A 24371-nucleotide genomic window follows, 5' to 3' on the forward strand; every position below is an offset into this window, starting at 1 on the left:
CTATCTAAACACAGATCAAACAAAGCTGAATACCTGTAGTAATATCAAACTCTCGCCAACACGGTAGTAGAATTAACAAATAATGTTTAAGCAAAGGTAACAAGAATTCACAGCTAAAACAGGAACAATTTAATTGCTATTACAGATAGTGCCTCACACAACTCTTAATAAGTTACTGTCTCCATCTTTTCAGTGTCTGAGTAAGTTAGCATTCAGAACATAACTGGAAGTTACAGAAAACATCCCTTAGACAACTGCCATACCAAAATATCTCCAACTTTTGGATATATTCAGTATTATACAATGCTTAATAAATATATGGACCAACAACCATATCACTACTTCAGAAAAGCCATCAAAAAGACTTGTCTGAAGAAAGAAAGAAAGAAAGAGTAACAGGCAGTCTCAGTTCTTGCTAAATAGGTCTGGGAAGTATCCTGAAAAGACTTGCCCTAGTCATAGCAAAATTCTATGCAACCAGCAATTCACATGGAAATATTTTTTCCCAGCTGCAGCCCTCACACAGTTAACTGCCAGGAAAGGGGAAAAAAAAACCCTACAGATTTCCTCAGTTCTTTGGCCTTGAGGACATACACAATTGACTGTCTTCTATGACACATTTCAAATGCAGAATCCACTTCCCTGCATTCTGTGACTGAATGAAGAAGGAAATGAGCAGGTTGTCTGATTAAAAGCAATGCATGACATGACTTCAGGAATAAAAAAAGGTCTAGTAGAAAAACACACACTATACTTATGGAAGACATATGTGGTTCTGTTGGCAAACAGCATTTAATGTCCTAGTTGGGTCCCTGTTGACCAGAATTCAATTAGTGGCTCAGGCACCTGCTAGAGCTAGCATGGGGAAGGGAGAAGTGATGAGGCTTACCCCACTTGCCTCTATTCAGGGAAGGATGTGGAGCACATGCCTGGGAGAACACTAAGGTGCACTTTTCCAAGGGAACCAAAGAAAATCTCCAAAAGTGCCTTGCCTGATAACAGAGGCATGAATGTTCTGAAGGCCATGAGAAAACAGCCCACTGCACATCACCATGGAAGAAATAAAGCAAATGACAGGGCAGCCCACTGCTAATGCCATCTGCACACCAACCACAGCAGGAGTGCTGGGCATGCATGAGGAGCCAGGTTTACAGAAAAAGTACAGTTTTGTACCTACCATAAATGTAGATGTTCGAGTGTATTCACTGCTGCAGTCATTACACTTGGGTTATCCCGCCGTCAGGCGGCCCCACAGTCGGCCAGAGTTCCAAAGTCTTGGTCCAGCATCGGTTGCTGTCGCTTCTTCCCAGACGTCAGTGCGCCAGGGGTATATAAGATGTAGCCGACACCATTTTCTTCAGTTTTTCTTGCCCCAGATGTCAGGTGCCCCCAAATTGGTAGGCAATACATATTGCTAATAAAACATACTTATAAAATAAAACCAAAATCTTCAGTTACCAGCAAATACTCCACATAGGTAGTATAGGGTAGAAAGGTATGGATAAGTCCCAGCTAAGAAAGAGGGGATGGAGGGAGGGTAACCTGGACTGCAGCAGTGAATACACTCGAACATCTACATTTATGGTAGGTGCAAAACTGTACTATGTTCATCGTGTTTCACTGCTGCAGTCATTACACTTGGGTTGAATCCCAAAGCTGAGGTAGGGTGGCTGGTTCTATAGAGGATTTGGGGTGGCTATGAGGCCCTGCAGCACTGCAGTGGCAAAGCCAGCTCTGGATTTAGAATAAAGAGGCAAGTGATAATGTTTGGTAAAGGTGTGCACTGAATTCCAAGTTGCAGCTTCCAAGATATCCTTGGTAGGTACTCCTCTAAGGTAGGCAGTTGAAGTGGCTGTTGCCCTGGTGGAATGTGGCCTAATGTTACTAGATACAGTTTTCCCATGCTATGTGTAGCAGAACCGGATACAGTGTCCTATCCACTTTGAAATGGTCTGCTTTGAAATAGCCTTTCCCTGTGATCCCACAGCATATGCTACAAACAATTGGTCAGTTTTCCTGAAAGCTTTTGTTTTGACCAAGTAGAAACGTAACTGTATGTGTATGTCCAATGAATGCAGGAGTCTCTCTCCTTTATTCTGAGGATTTGGATAAAAAGTTGGCAAGTGAACAGTTTGGTTAAGAGCCACACTAGATACCACCTTTGGCAAAAACGAAGGGTTTGTTCTTAGAGAAACCCTGTCTTGGTGAAAAATGATAAAAGGCTCCACTGCCATTAGTGCCTGTAACTCTGAGACTCTTCATGCTGAGGTTATTGCCAGAAGCAGAGCAGTTTCCATGACACATTTTAATTCTGCTGCATTTGCTGGCTCAAAAGGAGGTAAAGTTAGTTTTTCCAAGATGAAATTGAGGTCCCAAGTTGGTACTGGTGCTCTCCGGGGCGGTCTTATGTTTTTAGCCCCTCTGAGGTACTGTTTTAGCAATGGATGAGAGAAAATAGGAGGATCTGTGTTGTAATGAGCCGAGATGGCAGAGGCGTGTATCTTAATGGACGAAAAGGATAGGCCTTTGTCCAGCATCTCAGTTAGATATTGTAATATCTGAGGAATATTTGGGACAAGAGGGTCAAAGTTTTGAGTCTGGTTCCAGGCACAGAATCTCTTCCACTTTTCTGAATAGGATTTCCTAGTGCTAGGCCTCCTGGCCTCCAAAATGACATCCATAACAGCTTTAGTGAGAGGTGTTGTCTGCTTGACTAAGGAATCTGTCATGCAGCCAGGTTTAAGGTTTTGAGCTGGCTGTGCAGGATCTGATTGTTTTGATGAGTTAGAAGATGCAGAATTTGAGGTAAAATCCATGGTGGACCTTGAGCTAAGTTCTTCAAGATTGGGTACCAGTGCTGGCGTGGCCAGTCTGGGGCAATCAGGATAATTTTTTGGCTTTTCTTGTCTGGCTTTTAGGAGTACTTTTGAAAGGAGAGGCAGTGGTGGGAAGGCATACACTTGTAGTTTTTTTCCAGCTGAATGAGAGGGCATCCACTTTCCATGCTTGTGTGTGGTAAGTCCTTGTGAAGAATTTCTGTAGTTGGCAATTCCTTGGGGAGGCAAAAAGATCTATGTCCGGGCTCCCCCATTTTTGTGTTATCATGCTGAATACTTGTGGATTTAATTTCCACTCGTGAGGATCCATGATGTTTCTGCTTAAGTCGTCTGCCAGAGTATTTTTCTTTCCTGGCAGGAATTGTGCTTGCAGATGAACTTAATAGGTTATAGCTGTGTTCCACAAGGTCATGGCTCGTCTGAACAGGGGATAAGAATGAGTGCCCCCTTGCTTGTTTATGTACCACATAACTGTGGTGTTGTCCATCTTTAGTAATAGTTGTCCTGGATGCAGAAGGTCCTTGAAAGCTGTTAGGGCATTTTGTACAGCTAGCATCTCTTTTTTATGTGAAGATTCATTTGGTCTGCGGCCCACTTGCCCTGAATACATTTTCCTGCCATGTGTGCTCCCCAGGCGTAATCCGAAGTATCTGTTGTTAGTGTCTGCCTGGCTGTGGGTAGAGTGAAAGGCTGACCCTTGTTGAGGTGACATGCCTGTGCCCACCATCGAAACTCCTGTTGTAGGCAGGGAATGAGTGGTATTACTGCTTCCAAACTGTGACAGTGTTGAGTCCAAACACTTTTTAGGTACCATTGTAATTTCCTCATATGCAGTCTGGCATATGGTATTGGTAGTATGCAGGATGCCATGAACCCCAAGGCCTGCAGAATTTTTCTTGCAGGGAGCTGGGTTTTTGTTGCCATCAATTGAAAATACTGAGTCAGTTGTCCTTGCTTGTCTGGCATGAGAAAAGCCATCTGGGCCGTTGTATTTAAGCTGGCACCCAGGAATATTATCTCTTTTCGTTTACTGTGTACCCTAGGCAAATTAGCAATTTTTTACAAACGCCAGATGCTTTAGAAGAATGTCCTTGCTCTCTGCTTGAATAAGGCAGTCGTCCAAGTATGGATATATTTGAATTCCTTTTTCTCTGCAAAAAGCAATCACTGGTGCCAGGCATTTTGTAAAGACCCTGGGCGCAGCAGATACGCCAAAGGGCAGTGCAGAGAATTGGAAATGCATTGAACCAGCTATGAATCTGAAGTATCTTCTGCAATTTTGTCTGATAGGGACATGCAGGTATGCCTCTGAGGTCCAAAGTAACAAGCCAAGCCTTTTTGCCCAGCATGGGAAGAAGCTGCTGAAGTGTCAACTTTTTGAATTTCGGAACATCCAGGTAAGTCTTTAGAGTAGAAAGGTCCAGTATGGGTCTCCAGGCGTTGTCCTTTCTGGGGACCAGGAAAAGTCTTGAGTAAAATCCTTGTCCTTGTTCCTGTTGTGGTACTTTTTGAATAGCTCTCATGTCCATGAGGGCTGCAATTTGTTTTTGTGCCTCTGCCCATTGATTTTATGGCAGGTCTGGCATTCCTTTTAGCCTTGGTAAAGTGTGAAAGTGGAACCTGTAACCTTGAGACACAATAGTCAGAACCCATTTGTCTTGGGTGATTATATGCCAATTTTGTGAAAAAAGTGCTAGTTTTCCCCCTAAGGGAGCTGCCAAAAGGTAAGTGCTTGGCATTTGAAGGGGGAAGCCATTGGTACTGTTTCCTATAAGGTTGTGACTTGTCTTCCCCTCCTTTTGGGGTTGAAGCACCCCACTGGCGTGGCCTGTAAGAGCCCTGGGGCTGAGATCTGCCTCTTGGTGGTCTGTCTGACACTGGAAAGGACCAATTTTTTGAAGGCCAATTTCTGCTAAATCGAGGTGGCTGTACCTGTAAGAAATCCTTCACTGTTTGCATAGATTTTGCCTTATCCTCCATTTTCTTTAATACCTCTTCTGCCTTAACACCAAATAAAACATCCTGCTGTAAAGGTGCATCCAATAATTTTGCCTTAACATGATCAGGTAAACCTTGTTCTTTTAACCAAGCATGCCTTCGAATCACAGATCCTGTAAGTGCTGCTCTACAGGAAGCCTCTAATGAATCAAAATCACATTGCAGAGTATGTTTTCCCACTTGTTCAGCTGCATGCAATAAATCCTGCATTTCCTTATAGACAGGATGTTCTGAACTTGTAAGCATTTTCTGTTTTAATAGAGACATTAAATATTGTTGGTATTTAAGCATGTGAAACTGGCAATTTAAAGCTCTCACTGCTAAAGTTGCAGAGGTGTAAACTTCCTTCCCCCATCTGTCTAATGCTCTGGAATCCTTGTCAGAGGGAACTGGATTTTTACCCGTGGAAACCTTTACCCTTTTGGGACCCTGGGAAATAGTTTCTGGGTCAGCAACAGGGTTTTTATAAAGAAATTTGTGAGAGTCCCTGTCGGGCTTGACTGAAGCAGGGGGCAAAGAATCAGGATTTAAACTGGATTCAGAGAACACATCATCCACAATATCTAACCCAAGCGGAATAGCAAGGGGCCTGTGCTGAGGCAACAAAAGAAAGTCTCTGAGCCTTTTCTTGGATTCGGAGTAATCCTGGCCCTCCCAGTGGAAATTCTCCCTCATGGTATGTAAAGTTTCCCCAAAAGAGTAATCCTCAGGAGGAGAGGCTGAAGGAATTGATTCTTCAGCATCAGAGTCCTCATAGGGAGGTAAAGAGTATCCCTGGTCTGAAGAGGAATCAGAAGAAATGGAAACCTGGTCAGAGGAATCATAAGTCTGTATCCTGCCTAGGCCTTTTATCAGGAGGGGGATGGGAACCCCTGATCAGAGTAATTAAGTCTTCGGCCATTTTGAGCATCTGTTTTTTAGGCATGGAGGCCTGTTCAGGTGAATGCTGTACTTGCTTCTTTTTGTCTTTAATGGAGTTTTAGACTTTGCTGTAGTTTTGATGGTAAGCTGTGAAGGTCTGAAAACACCCTCAGAAGCCGATGCCTGCTCAGCGGCTCCGGACCCATCTAAGGGGTTAGTTTCTGTAGGCCCAATACCTTGAGTATCCAAAGGCCTAGACATCTCCACGTCGGAGGCGGCTTGTAGCTCTGAAGTAGCGGGTGTCAGGGGCTGCGAAAGCGCCTCACTGAGAACCGGCGACTGGTCTAGAAGAGGCTTTATCGTCAGTTTTGGGCCTCGGATGTCTGTCCTTATCCTTGTCTTTACGTTTTTTGTGTATTCCGGTCAGTTGTTCCGATGGCATGGTATAATTGAACCTTCAGCCAAAGTAATGGCAAGCAAAGTCAAACAGACGTTTAATAATGCGCTTGTTAAATCTAGCACAAAACCGACAACTAGTGACGTCGTGGTCTGGGCCTAGGGATGGAATACAGTAAGAATGAAACTCCTTATGAGGTATTTGGTTCCCACAAGAAATACAATTATTAACTTTTACTGACATCGGTCTGAGACAAGAAAAAGTTTCCCCAACAGGGTATTTAGCTTTACTGAAGACTTCGGTTCTGAAATTCGAATTGAAAATCTCAGGAGTCGGCCGACCGGCACTTGCGAACTGCTTTTGCTTCGGGCACTGCGCAGCAAGAAAGACTTAAGAAAATGGCGTTGGCTGCATCTTATATACCCCTGGCGCACTGACATCAGGGAAGAAGCGACAGCAACAGACGCCGGACCAAGACTATGGAACTCTGGCCGACTGCGGGACCACCTGACGGCAGGATAACCCAAGTGCAATGACCACAGCAGTGAAACACGATGAACATTTGCAATTTATACACTTACCAGAGAGTTACATTTGGCTGGTGTCTGACTAGACACTAACTGGTGGACTGATTGCCTTGGCACTCTTTCACATGGCAATAATACTTTGTTAGCTGGAGCTTCTCCCCTATCCCATGACCTCTTATTTCCCTATGAATCTCCAGACTGAGTGAAAGCAATCTGCATGCTTAAAGTCCAACAATAACCATGACATCGCTTGAGCAAAACTGTGTCTCCCAAAGGTATAGAAGCCTATAGCCATGCCTACGATTTCCTTCCAGATCTCTCTGGATATGAAAATTTGGTAAGGGTTAGGTGGGCAGGTTGTTCCAGTGTCCAGACAGCTACTACCTACATTTAATGTTTTGGAAAGTATATAACTTGCATATTTAGTCTGGTCCTGTCCAGACAATGGAAATGGTGGACAATCCCCAACAGATGTAGGGCAGCCTAGGACAACAAGCCTTTCAGTATGGAGGCTCCAAAAGAGGATACTATATCTAAGCTGCAATGGTTGGCAAAGGTATACAAGGTAGCCCAAGTAGAAGCAACACAAATTTTTACTAGTGGCAAGATTGAGAGAAAGGCCATTGTTGCAGTTTGAACCCTGACAGTCTGCTTTCAGTCTAGATGCCAAGGATCTGTTACTGGAAGAATAACAGACGTTAATGCAGTCAGACATCCATTTGGACAAAGTGACCTCAGTAGCACGGTGACCTCTATTAATGTTTGAATAGGGTATAAATAATTGCTCCTCCTTCCAAAATTCTCTTGTTTTCTGAATATAAAATGAGTTTCCTGTGCAAATCTAAACAATGCAGCCAATACTCACCTCTACTAGAATTAACAGATTGATTCAAATTCACCTGTGTGGCTACCCTGGGCATAAAGGAAGGGTTAGTCCTCATTGTCATTCTGCCTTTATGAAAAATAAGGAAAGGAAATTTAGAGAATAAGGCTTGTAGCTCTGAAACTTGTTGGGCAGAAGTAATAGCTACCAGAAGGAGAGTTCTTCTTGACAGGAATTTATGTCAGTGAAACCATCAATTTGAAATGGAAATGGTGCTTCTCTAAAATGAGATGTAAATCCCATGGATTCAAGTGAGCCGAATATCTACAGTAAAAAAACTCCTTTCAAAAAAGTTGTCATTTGCTCCTTTTCTAAATGTCTGTCAGAAAGGCAAGCACTTGAGATACGGATGGCCAAGAACCAGTCAATATTCTGCTGACATGCCCAAATAGAAAACTTGTCTACTTCCCTTATAAATCTTTCTTGTAGAGAGCCTTTGTGAAGCAGTAACCAGGCTGATCATTTCAGAAGGGAATGAAAGGTCCATCAGTAGAACAGGAGAAACTATGCAGTCAAGTGAAGGGATCAGCTGTCTAGATGAGGCTACCTACACAGGTGGGACAGCACAAGATGGTGCTGAAGGAGGAGAAGGGGTCTTCTTTTCAGAGAAGGCCACAGCAGGGAGAACCAAATCTGGCAATGACAGAATGGGGCTATGAGAATGGCTCTGTCTCTGCAAATTGTGGCTTTCTGGAGGAATCTGGTGGTGAGTGGAAAACAGGGAAAATGCATATAGGAGAATTGGGGGCAAAACATGGGAGAATGCGTCTGTTGGAGACTGTCTCTCCTGAGGGACGATGGAGAAAATAACTGTCCCGTCTGGTGTTTAATGGTGAGCCAAACAGATCACAAAAGGGTCTCCTCCACTTCTGCAAAATCATGAATGTAATAGAATTGTTCAGAAACAGTACATGTGCGGCAGCAAGTTCTGTCTACTCAATCCATCTGTGATCATGCTGGAAGTCCCTGGTATACGCACTGCTATGAGAAAGTGATGTGGTGCTATTGCCCACTCCCAAGCCTTCACTGCTTCTCTGCATTGGGGATAAAATCAAGTTCCTTCTTGCTTATTTGTATACCAAAACTGCCATTTAAATTGAGTGAATGGATATTGCACCTTGGGGAATAAGTACTGAAATGTATGCAACACTAGGACTGCTCTCACCTCCAAAACACTGTACTGTATGGCATTTTGTGGAGTCCACAGCCCTTGAAGCATCCTGTCTAGGTAATTCCCCCTACACATGTAAGGACTCACCCATAGTTATCACGGCAGTGCTAATAGGTTGGACAAGGGAGTTTCCTGTAGCTGGACTGTTTGGATTTGACCTCCACAGTAGGTGTTTGATGCAAACTTTTGAAAGACTTGATGCATGTGACAAGGGCAGCACTGCTTGATGCACTGTGTCCTGATTGTCCACTGATAGAAACCTCATGCTGCAACTGGTATGAGAAACCATTTGAATGGAAGTCTGCATAAGACCTAGGACCATGAAAACTGCAGCTGAATTGGCAGCCTTATTGTTTGATACTTCTAAGATTACCTGAACAATTATGATATCCTGCCCACTGGTAGTCTGGCTTTCTGGTTCACTGTACCAAACTGGCAAACTGTGTGGGATCCAGCTTTGAGTTTGCTAGATTGGCTCTGATTCCCAATGATAGGCATAGCTAGAGCAAACATTGCCTTACTGTAACAAGCCTTTCAACAGACGGTGCTGTGATGAGCCAATCATCTGGTTATGGAAAGATTCTTATCCTTAACAGATGCATGTGGGCTGCAACTGTACCCATTTATTTCGTGAACACCTTGGGGAGGATGCTGTCTGAGGCCAAATGTTGGGGCTCTTAGATGTTGATGACTGGCTCTCACTGAAAGTACAGTAAGCTCCTGAATGACTCTGGTATTCTGCCATGTAAGCATATATCCTGGAGATCGAAAAAGCACATCTAGTCTCATGCCTACATATAAGATAGGACAAACTTCACTGTGACCACTCAGAATTACTCTTTCTTTAAATACTGACTCAGATGACTGAGGTCTAGAACTGATCTGAGGTCCTGAGTCTTTTTGGGCATCAAGAAGAACAGGCAAGAATAAAATTCACACCCACTCTAATCTGGTGGGCCCTCTTGGATGGCTCTTTTCTTTAGAAGGTAGTATACCTCCTGCTGTGCCTCTTTCCTCTGTCAGGGTTTTACTAATGGTGGCTGAGGGGGCAGGAATTTAGGTAGTCTTAAAACTGGCATCGAACAGCCTCTGGATATGACTACCCTGCTTCATCAGTCCTGTGTGACTGACAGCCATGCAGACAGATGCAGGGAAAAAGTGTCCCCTGACTACCTCCAATGGGGAGCAAGTCCTGAAATGCCTGTAACAGTAGGTGGACTGCTATCATCTCCAAAGCAGTAATGTGCAGTATGACCTTGTGTGGAGTCCACATCCCTTGGATTGTCCTATCTAGGTAATGTCCCACCCCCCACCTGGTTATTCACACTGGTGTGGACCATCTCTGTCTCTTGGGTGGCAGTTAGAAGAGAACCCCCCCAACCAAGGGATCCTCTATCACACACAGCTTCTTCTGCTTGGACTATTCTGTTGGGATTTGCAAAACTATACTTTTACACTTTTTTGATTCATTTAAAAGGACATCTGAGGGGCTAAACACTTAATCCTAATAAACATGAGCACTTTACCCTCCGGCTTACACTGCAGCTATTTGTCCTTAACCCTTTTGCTCAAAGTTCCGTCAAATTGGGAATGAACTAACGTTGCCTTGAAGTGCTGTGCAAAACTGGTAATGCACAGTTTGGTCTGCCTGCACACTCCAGTGCCTGAGCTGGCTGCTCTAGCTGCTCCATCCACTGTGTTATGCAACAAGTGTACAGCCAGTGAAGAAACAGAATTAATGGTTGCCATTTTCGTCACTAGTTGTGTTCTGAGATTGCCTACTAGCAATTGTTTCAGAGTACCTATAGTTTTGTCAGCTGTTTCAGAGTATCTATAGATTTATTAAATAAGACCCCCCGAAGCCTTATTGTTTGTGTCTTTTGGCTTTTCCCGGTTAGGGGTCGCCACAGCGGAACTCCGGTCTGCTAATGATTGGCAGTTGATTTTTACGTACCGGCTTGCCAGGCTTGACACACAACCTTCAATGAAGGTATGCCCATTCACGCATGTCTCCACGCAGAAGATGCTCTAGCTGAGAATCGAACTGGACAGCATCTTACTGTGAGGCGACAATGCTACCACAGCACCACCACCGCGGGTACCTGAAAATAATTATTCACCCTGATTTAAAAGGTACTTGCAGCATATACTCACTTTCAGAGCCTATCCGTCTGTGACTCTTTCTTGGAGGATGAATAGCTTGAGCATCCCCTGGGACCTCACATCTGGTGGCTGCTGGCGCCACTATGGAGTTAACAAATTACTTCAGTACTGCCTAGCTCTGGGGGTCCACAACACTCTTTCTTGTTTCTGTGGCACAAACTTAGCCGAGTCAGACTCTTTCCATGCCCTGGAGCACATTATACCAATCATTTTTGTCAGGTAGATGGCACTACCCAGGGTGTGGAGAGGAGGACTTATAAGCTGATAGCAAAATGTCTTCCTTCTGGGAGATGGGGTCAGGATCTCCTCTGCTTCATCATTTCCAGGATCTCAGCAAATGCAATGTCTTCAGAGAAGGGACGGAGAAGCGCTCCTGTTGATAAAGATCTGTATATGGGAAGAGGTCACAGCTGCTCCTTCTTGCCACAAAACTCAGGGAATGCCTTCCACTCTATATCATAGACAGCAACTTTTACACTGCACTTAGGAAAGAACTGAAAAAACATCACAAAAATGTCTACTTGTATATGCTTCTCCAGCAAACCACCATGCTTCTTCTCTGTTACTCATGTCAACCTCTCCAAACTTCAATTTTATTCTTACCAGGAAATTACTTCCTCTTCAGCAAATCACAACAAATCAATGGCTTCTAAAGACTTTAACTCTCTTGCCATTCTGCTCATTTTCCAATGTCCTCCTACTACCAGCCCCATTCTCAACATTAATACCTCTCCACCCTACCTGATCTGCTCTTTGTATACACATGGAATCTAGAATGTATACCTATACCTTCGCTCCCATTACATCTGAAAAATAATATACTCTTCATCAAACTCTTGCATATATATGCCTAGTTTATGTAAATCTACACTTCTGTTCCTTACACTGCTGAATTTCAATCTAGTTCCAAGTACTGCCTAACTTCACTAATTTTATCATATACATAATATAATTAACTTTCTGCAGACATTGCTTTCTGCTTTCTACTTAATCTATGAATGATGATCTTTGCTTTCCTCTTAATACTGAGACTGAACTCCCGAGAATGAGTCTGAAAATTATCCATTGGACTCACATTAACACATTCAAATAACTAATCAAATAAACTCATCTCTTCCATTGGGAAAAAAAAATCATTGTATACAGCATTTTCATCTTCATTACATCAACACACTGCAGTTTTAGTCTGAAACTGGCTGCCAGTTAAATGGTACATGTATCTATAATCTACAATAAAAATAATATTATTTTGTTTAAAACTATTTTTGAGACCAGGATGTAAGGTGACCAAATGTGCATGGAGAAACCATTGCAATTAATTATTATTTACTCATACTTTATTAATTCCACTGTTTTACTAGAGTGCTACATTGAGTTTAAAAGTAGATGATTTGAGTTAAATGTGGAAACATCACTTGTATGTAGTATACTTTTCAGAAATTAGAGTCCCACATACCAGAATGCTGCAGATATGCCAAACAAAATAGTACCTCATTAGCAAATAACTAGATATACCATAGACAAAGACACTCAGGAGGATGCAGCTACCAAAACAAAACAGAAAACTACTATAAACATGGAACTTCTGAAATCTTTTAATAGAATTGCTAATTATTTCCTAATAAAACTAATAATCCTTGAAACAAAATAACCTGACATACATTATATGCTAGCAGAGATGCTCTCAACAGAAGCTGGAGCTTTAGGCTAAATGATACTGTTAGAAATAAACGCTATCTTTAAGCTGGTGAAGAACAGCTTGTAATAAGTATGCAAGTTTGAACACCTATTTTTAAGAGTCATGTTATCCTAACAGTTGGCATTACACTGTAAATTTTTAAATAGATATTTTGTCATTAGGCCAGTGAACTAATTTTGCTCAAAAATGCTATAAAAAGCAAAAATGTTTGTCAATTATTTTAGTGGGTACACTGGTTTGCACTAGAAGAAACAAATTCAAAATTAAAATTATCATGATCCAGCTGGCAAGAGAGATTTTATTAACTAAGTGCTTGAACTGTGTACTGCACTTACCCCATTCCATTCTACGCACATACTCACTTCCTCGCCTCCATCAGGACCACTCTCGTACTTTACCACATCAACATTGAGGCTTTCCCGACTTCTTCGTTTCTCCATACTTTCAGGATCATTTAACACTTCAGCAACTCTCTGTTTGTGAACAGTGTCAAGACCCTGCAAAACCAAACGTATAGGGGAAATTCACACAGGAATAAACATCAGATTCTAAAAGTGTGCCTGAAAATTTCACGATGAATTACATATCTAACAGCAGTTTTCAGTAGTCTAACTTGCAAATATACTGTACACATACTACCAACAATTTACACCAAATTTAATATAGGCAGGGCAAAGTAGCATTTTGTGTTAGCACAATAATCTCAGACGAGCAGCACATTTAGGTGAGGACCAGCAGTAAAACTGGTGGGGACTTTAAAATTTAGAGATAAACTAAAACATTTATAACAGACTGAAAAAGTTACTGTGCTATGCAATAAACACTGAAAGTACGTATCACAGTGACTTATACGATGTAGAAAGAAGTTATGTACTTACCATAACGTTCGATGTTTGTAGTCCATCTCGCCCTTCATTCTTACACTTGGGATCGGAGCCGAACCTAGACCTAGACTCAGCCATTCTCTAGCTCAAAAACTTCTGGTTGGCTCGTGGCTAGGAGGTATCCCATAATGCAGTGATAACATAACCCAGACCTTGTTTGCTGCAAGAAGAAATATACAGAGACAAAGAACAAACCATGTAGAAAGGACCCAACTTAACAATAAGGCAGTAGTCACTCTATCCCCAGGTCCTCAAGGAATGGGGGCAGGAGGGAGGGTTTGTAAGAATGAAAGGCGAGATGGACTACAAACATTGAACGTTATGGTAAGTACATAACTTCTTTATGTTCTGTAGTCCTATCTCGCCTTCATTCTTACACTTGGGACAACGTCCCCAGCACCTTTATCTTGGGTGGCTCACTGGAAAATGCTCCTGAGTACTGTGGAACCAAAGGAAGACCATATCCAATCTGTAGTCAGTAATGAATGTATGAGTTGAAGCCCATGTTGCTGCTGCACAGATTTTATCTATAGGAATTTTTGCTTGAAAGGCTACCGAGGTAGACACAGATCTGGTAGAATGAGCTTTCATCTTGATGGGAAGATCTTTGCCACTGGATGCATAGACAAAGGAAATGCAGCTGGAAATCCAGTGAGACAATGTGGTTTTAGAAACTGGAAGGCCCTTCCTTGTATCTGAAAAGGAAACAAACAATTGATTCGACCTTCTGAAATTCTTAGTTCTGTCAAGATAAAAATGCAATTGTCTATGCATGTCCAGTTGGTGAAATCTGTACTCTGCCTTGTTAGAAAAATTAGGGAAGAAAACAGGTAATTCAATGGACTGATTAACACTGGCCTGAGAAGAAACCTTAGGAACAAAGGAAGGGTTTTTGCCCGTAAGGAGACCCTATCTCTGTGAAACACCAAATAAGGGGGCTTAATGGAAAGGGCTTGCAGTTCAGAGACCCTCCTTGCAGATGTAATAGCCACTAAAAATAGAAGTTATGTACTTACCATAACATTCCATGTGAGTTGTTTATCTCGCCTTTATTCTCACTGATGGGTTTGGAGCCGATCCTCGGCTCCGACACGGCCGATAGCAAGCTCAAGGTTTGCCAGTAGCTCGAGACCAGCCCCTTATCCCACAATGCACTGCTGGAATTACCTCAGATCTTGTTTGCTGCGAATAATAGTCTATACATATATATACATGTATACAACCTTTACATACTCTCTTATATATATCTACAAAGAACAGTTCCCAAAGGGAAAGAAGAAATATTGAAAAACCAGGATGGCACTAGCCTCTAAGTCAACAGTCAGCCAGGAGGGGGAAGGAGGGAGGGACTTGAGAAAAAAGGCGAGATAAACAACTCACATGGAATGTTATGGTAAGTACATAACTTTTATATGTGAAGTTGTTAAATCTCGCCGTTTATTCTCACTGATGGGTAGCATCCCTAGCACCCCCAACCCTGGGTGGCTCATGGGAGTATGTTCTTCAATACCATAGAACCAAAGGAAGACCTGTCCCTAGAAGCCTTATCTACTTTGTAATGTGTGATAAAGGTATGAGGCTTAAACCAAGTGGCTGCAGCGCAAATATTTTCAAGGGGCAATTTAGCTTGAAAAGCAGAAGAGGTAGAGACAGCTCTGGTAGAATGAGCCTTTGGTTTGTGCGTTAAAGGCATGTTCGTATTTTCATAAACAAAGGATATACAATCGGATAACCATTTAGATAAGGTCCATGGTCTTCAGCACCGACGAGCTGGTCGGAGCAGACAACAATTTGGCAAGTCCTGGTGCCTGTAAAGGCTTCTGCACCAGCCGATCCATGTCCAAATCGGAAAGGCTGACTGAAGACTTAGCTGAATGCACCAAAGGTGCTGACTGGAGCAGAGGTGAAGAAGGAACTTCAGAGACCGGCTCCAATACTGAGAGAGCTGGCTCCAAATCAAAGGTACACTGGGCTCCGAAGACTGTGGAACCGATGACCCTCCTCCTGAAATTTTAGCCTTTTTGGAGACCTTATCTGAAGACTTGGATTTGGAGGACGTACTAGCACCTTCATGGCTATTCAAAACATCCGAAAAAGACTGCTGTAGCAATCCCGTCTATGAAAGTTTACTCCTCCTCTCCAAGAGGACTCTTGAAGAGAAGTAGTGACAAATGTTACAGATGTCTTGGAGGTGCTTGGCCCCCAAGCAGTAGACACATTGAATGTGTCTGTCAGTGACGGACATTTTCTGCCCACAATCTGGGTATTTTTTGAATCCCAATTTGGGATAGGATTTCTCCCTGTCATCTGAAATACTGAAGAGAAAAACAGTAAGATAGATTCACAAACAACTAAGCCCAAACCGGGCACTATCTAAAACAGTATTTTATATATATATATATATATATATATATATATATATATATATATATATATAATACAAATATGGGCTAAGAGGCCCCCAGAAAAAGCCTAACTACTAAAGGGATTAATAGTAGGAAAAGGGGCTAAAGGCCCACACAAACTGAAAAGCCACAAAGCCCTAATTTTTAAATTATTAAAACTCTCTTGCCACGGCAAACTAGATCTGAGGTAATTCCAGCAGTGCATTGTGGGATAAGGGGCTGGTCTCGAGCTACTGGCAAACCTTGAGCTTGCCGTCGGCCGTGTCGGAGCACAGGATCAGCTCAGAACCCATCAGTGAGAATAAACGGCGAGATTTAAAAACTTCACATATATAGTTTTCCAACAAATCACTGAAGGTTCGAAAGGGCTTGGAGTAAGTCTATGAAGTACAAAATTCAAATCCCAGGGTGCCACCGGATCCATGACTGGAGGTCTTAATAAGGTGGACCCTTTAAGGAAAGCTCTACACAGTCTAGGCGCCATAAGGTTAGGGTCATTAGCGAAATGAAAGGTAGAAATAGCTGCCAGTTGAATTTTAATAGTGGCAGCTGCTGAGCCTTGATGGAACAACTGAGTAAGGAACTCTAATAGGGCAGAAATGGGAGCTGTGTAAGGACCGAGGTTTTTCTCACGGGTCTAAAAGGAGAATCTTTTCCATTTACTGGTATAAGTCTTTCTGGTAGAAGGTTTGTGAGAAGATGTCAGAATATGTACAACCTCAGGAAAAAAGTCATGAAGCCTGACTAGGGATGGAATTGGAGCAGCCAAGCTGTCAAATTGAGGGTGTGGAGAGAGGGATGTAACACTCCTGACGTTTGTCAGCAAATCTGGCACTGGGTCCAGAGTCCATGGTTCGTCCATTAGATGAGGTCTGAGGATGGGGAACCAAATCTGTCGAGGCCAGCAAGGAGCAATTAGGATCATTTTGCTTCCCAAGGATATTGCTTTCTGAATTACCTTCAATATCAGGGGGAATGGTGGGAATGCACAGAGAAGTCCCGAGGGCCAATCGTGAACGAGTGCATCTCTGGGTTTCTCCCCTTCCGGCAGAATTAGGGTGAAGTAGCCGCTGCATCTGGCATTTAGGGGGGGGAGGCAAATAGATCGCAGCAAGGCTGACCCCATTTGCAAAAAATCTGTTCCGCAATGTATGTGTTCAGAGACCACGCGTGAGACATCAAAATAGCCCTGCTGAGCCTGTCAGCTATCACGTTGGATTTCCCCGGAATGGGCGTTGCGACCAGAAAGCGTTGGGAAGACACTGCCCACTCCCACACTCAAAGGGCTTCTCTGCAAAGGGGATAAGATTTGGTCCCTCCTTGTTTGTTTACGTACCACACCACCAACATATTGTCTGAGTGGATCGCAATCGTCCTACAGGGAGAAAGCTATGAAGTGCTTCCAATGCCAGAAGCACTGCTCTCATCTCCAAGACGTTGATATGCAAATAGGTTCATAGGTTCATAGGTTAGTACTAGGCTAACTGCCTTTGCAAGCCATTGTAAGCCTAGCCAATTATCCCTTGTGAGACTCAAACCCTGCACCTTGTGTTTGTAAGGCAAACATCTTAACCATTAGGCCACCCTCCCAACCCAAATGAGAGCCTCATGTTCCTGCCACGTGCCTTGGACTGTTCTCCCTAGATAATGCCCCCCCCACCCTATCTGGGAGGCATCCGTGGTCACGGTGGCAACAGGGGGGACGGAACAAATGGTCGGCCTGTGTTTAGATGGCTGGACTGGGTCCACCAGCAAAGATCCTGTTTGCACAATTCTAGGAGGATGGGGTGAAAAAGAGGTAGATGCTGCAGTGACCATTGGGCAAAAAGTAACCAGTGCAGAACCTTCATGTGCAGTCTGGCTAAAGGGACTAATGTTATTGTAGAGGCCATCGTCCCTAACAACTTGAGCACCATCTTTGCTTTCGCTTTCCTTGGACGAAGTAAGCTCAAAATTTCTTCCATGAGGTTCTGAATTCTCTCTACGGGAAGATAATCCCTCATTGAGATGGTATTTATTTCAGCACCAATAAAATTCACATGCTGAGAGGGTGATAATGCAGATTTTTGCCAGTTTATTGTAATCCTTAACTGCAAGCAAGTTGAAATGGTAGCGTCCCTGGCCTGTAACAGTAGATCCCTGGTGGTGGCAGTCAGGAGCCAGTCGTCCAGGTATGGAAACACTTGGAATCCCCGACATCTCAAGTGAGCCGTTACAACTGCCATACATTTGGTGAGCACCCTGAGGCTGCGGTGAGACCAAAGGGCAGGGCGCAAAACTGGTAATGACTGGCCCTCAGCCGGAAGGGTAAATGACTCCTTGATGCTCTGTCCATTTTGATATGGTAGTACGCATCTTGGTCGTCTATGGAGCATATCCCTAACAACGAGAGTATCGAATGTAAGGTGGCCATTCGGAACTTGGACTTCTGTACAGATTCGTTCATTTTGTTGAGATTCAAGATGGGTCTCAAGTCCCCTGTTCTTTTTGGCACCAAAAAGATTCTGGAGTAAGTCCCTAATCCTACTTGGTCTTCGGGGATGGGTTGGATGACTCTCTTTACGAGCAACTTCTGGATTACTAGAGTTGCTGAATCCTTGTGATTGGGTGGAACATCCGGGATTCGTCTGATCTGAGGAGGTGGAGAAAAGAAGGGAATATGGTTACCTCTGGTAATTAACCTTAATACTCCACTTGTCTTGAATGATATCATGCCAGGCTTCTGGTATAAGGATATACGACCCCCGACCGGCTCCAGAGATGCGCAGTCGGGCCTCCTTTCAGGAGAGTTGACAGGGACTACCATGATAGGAATCGCAGTTTCCCTGGTTCTGCGGGCCTCCCCTGTCTCTAGGGCGACGTCTACCGTTATTTCCCCCTCCTCTGCCTCTGGAGAAAGAATCACCTTATGTGTCATGAAAAAACCTCTGCGACTTCTTGAACCACATTTTGCCGCCCTTTTGGATAGGGTCTAGAAGGAATGGAAAAATGGACTCCCACGGCTGAGTTTTTCCTTCCTGTTTACACCTGGTGAGTGTGTCCTTTATCTTGGTTCCAAACAATGAGGATCCATCAAAGGGAGCATTGGTACATGTAGACTTAAAGGCCTCTGCAAAGTTACACAAGTGCATCCAGGAGTGTCTTCTAAGAGAAACTCCTGAACCTGCTGCCCTACTCGCTCCATCAGCTGCGTAAGATATCAGCCTCATGGAGGAGTTTACAATAGAATTTAAGGTAGATATCTGTGCATTAACCTTCTCAGACACCGCTTCAGATATGTTACCTTGCAGAGTCTCTCCCAGTTCTTTTAGGAGATCTCTCTGGAGCCTTGTGAAATGAGATAAGTAGTTCAGCGATCTAAGTGCAAAAGCCTCTGAAGAAAAGATATGCTTCCCATACCTATCCATCGTTTGAGACTCCTTGCTCGGTGGATGGACAGTGGAGGAAGTTTCAGCAAGTTCCTTTTTGGCGGCTGCCACCACCACCATGGCATCTACTGGAAAGCCCTTAGTAAGAAAGTCTTTGGCCTGGGGTGCTGACAAACATTTATTAGGTCTTCTAGGAACCGGTCCACAGAATCAGGAGATTCCCACACCTTTCGACTCACTAGATCCAGCAGCTTGTCAAAAGGTGGAGAAACCCAAGAGGCGAAGGGTTGAGACCTGAAAGCCTTCAGGTACACCGACTCCTCATCAGAAGGGGATGTGGTGGGCCAGCCACCTCTCTGCTTCAGGATCTCAAGGATATCTGTGAATGAGATATCATCAGAGGACGACTTGGGGGACCTTTCTGACTCTTCGAGGTCAGTGTCTGATGTAATGGACTCAGAGGAGTAAACATGTTTCCTCTTACAAGTTTTCTTCTCAGGTGGCTCCTCAGAAGGGTAATCTGGGGAGACAGCGAAAGACTGGAGACCACTCATGGAGGTTTCCTGAGGCTGTGAGTCTCTGCTGTGTTGGGAGAGAGAGGGAGCAGAGACTGAAGTCGGTGCTTTAGGGGGAAGTGTCAGTACCTCTGGTTGAAACTGAAGACTTGGACAACACACTCCTCATCACCTCGAAGGCTGATTCTCCTGGCTCCGAGGATGGCCCCCGCTCCGAAGATGCAGAGGTAGTCCTCGGCGCCGAGGAGATGGGCTCTAAAGCAGATGTGGTGTCCAAACTCACCCGAGTGGAAGCACCGAGAGCTAGGCTCGGAACCGAAGTTCGGTTCCAAGCGTCCCCCTCAGGCCCGATCAGAGAACTGAGGACCCTACACCCCACAGACAGCACTGAAGGGGTCGGAGCGGATATCAGAACCAAGAGACCAACTGAGGTAGCTGGAACTGACCTTTCCACAACCCAAGGAACCATTATCTCTGAATCCAAAGTGCCAGAGTGGCTCCGAGGAACATTGACAGGGTGTACGGGCACATTAGGCTCTGGAGCCGACTGGGACGGAGCTGAAAGTAAATTTGCCACCGCTGAAATATGAAGCAGTCTGCGCATCATTCTCTCAACGTCGTCATCAGACAGGCTCCTAGAGGACCTGGAGGATAGAGTGGGGGACCTAGATCGCGGAAAGATAGGCGACCTAAGAGTCGGGGAGACCGGTCGGAGTTCAGCTGACTGGCTCCGAGACACAGACTCCGTTATTGGCTCCGAAACTCCTGGAGCCAAAACTGATGGATCCACAATAGAAACCTTTGTCAGCACAGAGACCAATGGAGCCGGCGAGAATATAGTCAGTTTGGCAATTTTGTCTGGCGGTTCCGATGAGACAGAATGAGTGGGAGACTGCCTTTTTGTAGATTTGGCTTTGTCTTTCTTGGAAGATGGAGACTTAGAGCTGGAGGATGAAGAAGCCAACTCATCCTCAAAAGAATGCTTTAATAGTCCTTTCAAGATAAGTTTGTTCTTTCTCTCTTGAAGAACACAGGGACTAAAGGCATGACAAAACAAGCAAGACTCTTGGAGGTGAATAGCACCCAAGCAGTACACACACAGATTGTGCTCATCCGTTAAAGACATTTCCTGGGCACATTTTGTACATTTTTGAAGCCCGAAGGCTTGTGATCCTTAGTATCCTTAGACATTAGTGCAATAAACAACTAAACATTATAATGAACAAGAACTACCTCCAAACGGTTAGTCCAGGCAACAGCAAAGAAACAGGCAGACAGAGGACTAGGTCCTCTAACTTAAAAGGGCCTAGCCCTAAGAGATGAAGACAGAAATAACCAGAGGACTAGGTCCTCTAACTTAAAAGGGCCTAGCCCTGGGAGAAAACATAAACAACAAAACTGAGGACTAGGTCCTCTAACTTAAACGGGCCTGGCCCTAGGTGAAAGAGAAAACCAAGAACAAATAATTAGCACAGCGGCGAAAGTGATGCAGGGATACAAGAAGGCCAATGTAAGGACGACCAATCAATGCACAAACAGTACAAACAGTAAACAATGCAGCAAATTCTCGAAGACAGACACGGAAAGTGATAAAACACTAAACTAGAGAATACAATTATTTTAGTTAGCAAATAACTAGAAGAAAACGTATTGAAAAGTTTTCACTTAGCCACGGCCAGGAAGAAGCACGTCTGAGCTCAACAAGTGGCAAACGAGATCTGGGTTACGTTAGTGGTGCATTATGAGTTACCTCCTAGCCACGAGCCAACCAGAAGTTTTTGAGCTAGAGAATGGCCGAGTCGGAGCAGAGGTTCGGCTCCGATCCCAAGTGTAAGAATGAAGGCGAGATAGGACTAGAGAACATTAAAAGTTATAGAAAAAGGGGACAATAGGAGTGAAGCTGTACTGCTGTCAGTGATTCTCCCTTAAACATGTTCAGTTATAAGTACCTCAACAATACCTTACTTTTGACGTGACTCATTCAGCAGAAAAACCATGTGTCAGTCTTCTTAAGAGCTTCTTTTTCTTCAACAGACTGACAGGAAATGTTGTGACAGGATCCTTACTATACTGTCCAGTCAAAACTAGCCCAGCTCTTAAATAGACATTAGCTTTGCAATCTTTAATGAAAGTGGAGACTGCAGTCCGGGCTGCAACTTCGCAAGTGACCAGAGCAGAAATGCATTTAAAGTGAACAGCCATGTTTGAATTACATACAAGGGATGTGCCATGGTAGTGCATGAGATCATTTTATCAAAAAGGCAATAAAATGCATAAGTAACTTTACAACAGTCTATTTGGATGCATCTAGACTCATTCACCATTCATGAAGGAAAAAGTTAATCCATTAATTTCCACTTTCTCCATTTCCCAGTGCTTGGGGCAGGGCAGAGTCCAGGATCATGGCAGTCACTAAGCAGGAACATGTCCCTTTTCAACTTTTTAGACTTAACTCCACTCCATGATGATTTGGTGCATGCAATACCACAGCAGGTTCTGCTATAGTGGAGCCCCATGATGTGCTTTTGCTTTTACATACAGTACCCCAGTCACTAGCTGCACTGGGCCACAGTCAAGACTTTGGTCATCTGTATCACTAAACTGATCTTTAGGGAAAACTGATTCTTGTTTCCTAAGTCTTTAGTTCTCCCTATACAAACACAAGATGCCTTTGGATATGCATAGGGCATAAAACTCTCTTCCCCTTCATTATCATGATCTTAATGGTTATGTTGCGCAAGTGTTCAGGACGGTACAGAGAATATTCAAGAAGGGGCTCTAGGGCATGATAGACTGCAGACAGCTGCAATGGTAAAAAAACAGCCCACTGAGATGAACACATCAAGTGTCTTTGAGCTTCAAGTATTAGGTATCACATGGAAATCTTTCAAAAATATGGGTTATACAATTTAATGCTAGAGGTAACATCAGAAGAAAAAATCGTGGTTATACTGGCCACTATGGTCTAGTTATGTTTTCTTGCAGTTAAAACTTTCTTGTTTGCATAGAGATAGCAGGTACAGAAATCACAGAATGAAGAAGGCCTTCATCATCCAGGCCAGTGGATGAAACAGCGGAGAGCAAAATAAACAAGACTGAGCAATGCCCTAAAAGATTAAATGATCTATCCTTCGGTCTGTCACACCTGAAAGATTTGTATAAATACCTCTCCCTCTCCAGCTGCCATCTATGAATTATTCTGAAACTATCCACTAAACTGTCTCTCTGAGCTGGGATATGAAGTCCTTGCAAATATATGCTACCATGCAAAGAGCACTGCACTCCAAGAAATTCTCTGCTCCTTACATAAATGGTAGGTGTGGATACCCTCTACTTACTGACACATGCACTGTCCATGCTGCATATTTCAAGACTGTCTCAACAAAAAGAATATATGAAGCTGCAAAATAGACATGCATCATAATTCATGAGACACTACAAGACAGATGCCCATTCTAGGGTTAGATTTAGTCAGAAGTACTGTTTGTGAATCTGCTAAATGCTATATTGCTACAGCAGCAGTCACTAGATAAAAATAATAGTTGTGTGAGGAACTCATCATAGCAGTACATCTTCAAGGCAGAGGCTCTTACAGCAGTACAAAACCTCCTACAGACCTCTTTTTATTAAATAATCTTGTGTGTCACTGTCTGCTTACTGTAGAACATTATCCTTTAAATGCACAGAAGTCGTACCTGACAGTTTGGTTTCACAACAGAATAACTGAAGATGATGCAAGGTAATGCTGCCTTTCACATAAGATACTGTATAAGTAGATCAGCTACTACAAGCCTTCCTTTCTCCACCAGGCATACTCAGCCTCTGAAAGGTCTGGTGTGTAAGAGACCTTGGTGAACACATGTGCACATTCCATAACAGGTGCAGCCCCTGGAAGGCTCTGCCCCCCTATTGCAAACAAGCACTTCCATGTGATTTCATCTCAACTGGGGATTCTAACATGGCGTGTATATTACGGGCATGCACTTCCTACTCAACCTGTAAGAAAAACAAGCATGCATCACCTCATCACTTCTGTCCCTTATCTCACCAACTCCACTAGTGCCTGGGTCATCAATCAAACCCAGGATATTTGTCTTATAATCAGAGATTTATCCCTCTACGTCGCAGATCTAGCCATCTTTTCAACAGTATATACTGCTGAGTGATTTTTTGTAATTATTTTTATCTGAAGTAAGCAGATTAGAGCCAAAGACCATTTTTCAACTATGACCATGTTAAATAATGAACAATACCGACAGGAGAGAATGTGCAACATTTACAAAAAGAAAACATTCTCAGTGATACATTCCAGCTGTATTTTATACACAGTACCATTCTTCCATATTCTCCAAGTTATTAGCCTTGCTTATGTCCTACTTTGGAATATAAAACATGTTCTTAACCATGTCATATTATCTATGAGAACACCTTCCTGTGGTTCAGCTCATCCTTTTTTCCAATTACATCATCTTTTTATCAGAAGCTTCAGACAGATCACTACAAAAGCATCACTATGGACACCATAACATAATGCATCAATTATAGAAGCCCACTATCCTCTGCACCAGTCAGTTTACGATTAGCAAACACCCTCCTGCAAAGCAAGAAAGGCATACATGATTTAGCACCATTCCTGCATATCATAAATAAAAATAATATTTTG

General features: G+C 43.4%; 1 protein-coding gene across 6 annotated transcripts in view; it reads right to left on the bottom strand.

Moving 5' to 3' along the window:
- KLC1 (kinesin light chain 1) overlaps window positions 1-24371 on the bottom strand; it is a 1225216-nt gene that overhangs the window by 383525 nt on the left and 817320 nt on the right. For 3 of the 6 annotated variants that reach the window (XM_044074509.1, XM_044074508.1, XM_044074511.1), the window contains one exon: window positions 12872-13033. In XM_044074509.1, the coding sequence (XP_043930444.1) occupies window positions 12872-13033 (162 nt within the window). The remainder of the gene's footprint in view (window positions 1-12871; window positions 13034-24371) is intronic. The other 3 variants (XM_044074510.1, XM_044074513.1, XM_044074512.1) reach the window with 1 other exon arrangement.

Source organism: Protopterus annectens, chromosome 6.part0 (assembly GCF_019279795.1).
Source record: "Protopterus annectens isolate FY-2018-M chromosome 6.part0, PAN1.0, whole genome shotgun sequence".
Classification (NCBI taxonomy): domain Eukaryota; kingdom Metazoa; phylum Chordata; order Ceratodontiformes; family Protopteridae; genus Protopterus; species Protopterus annectens.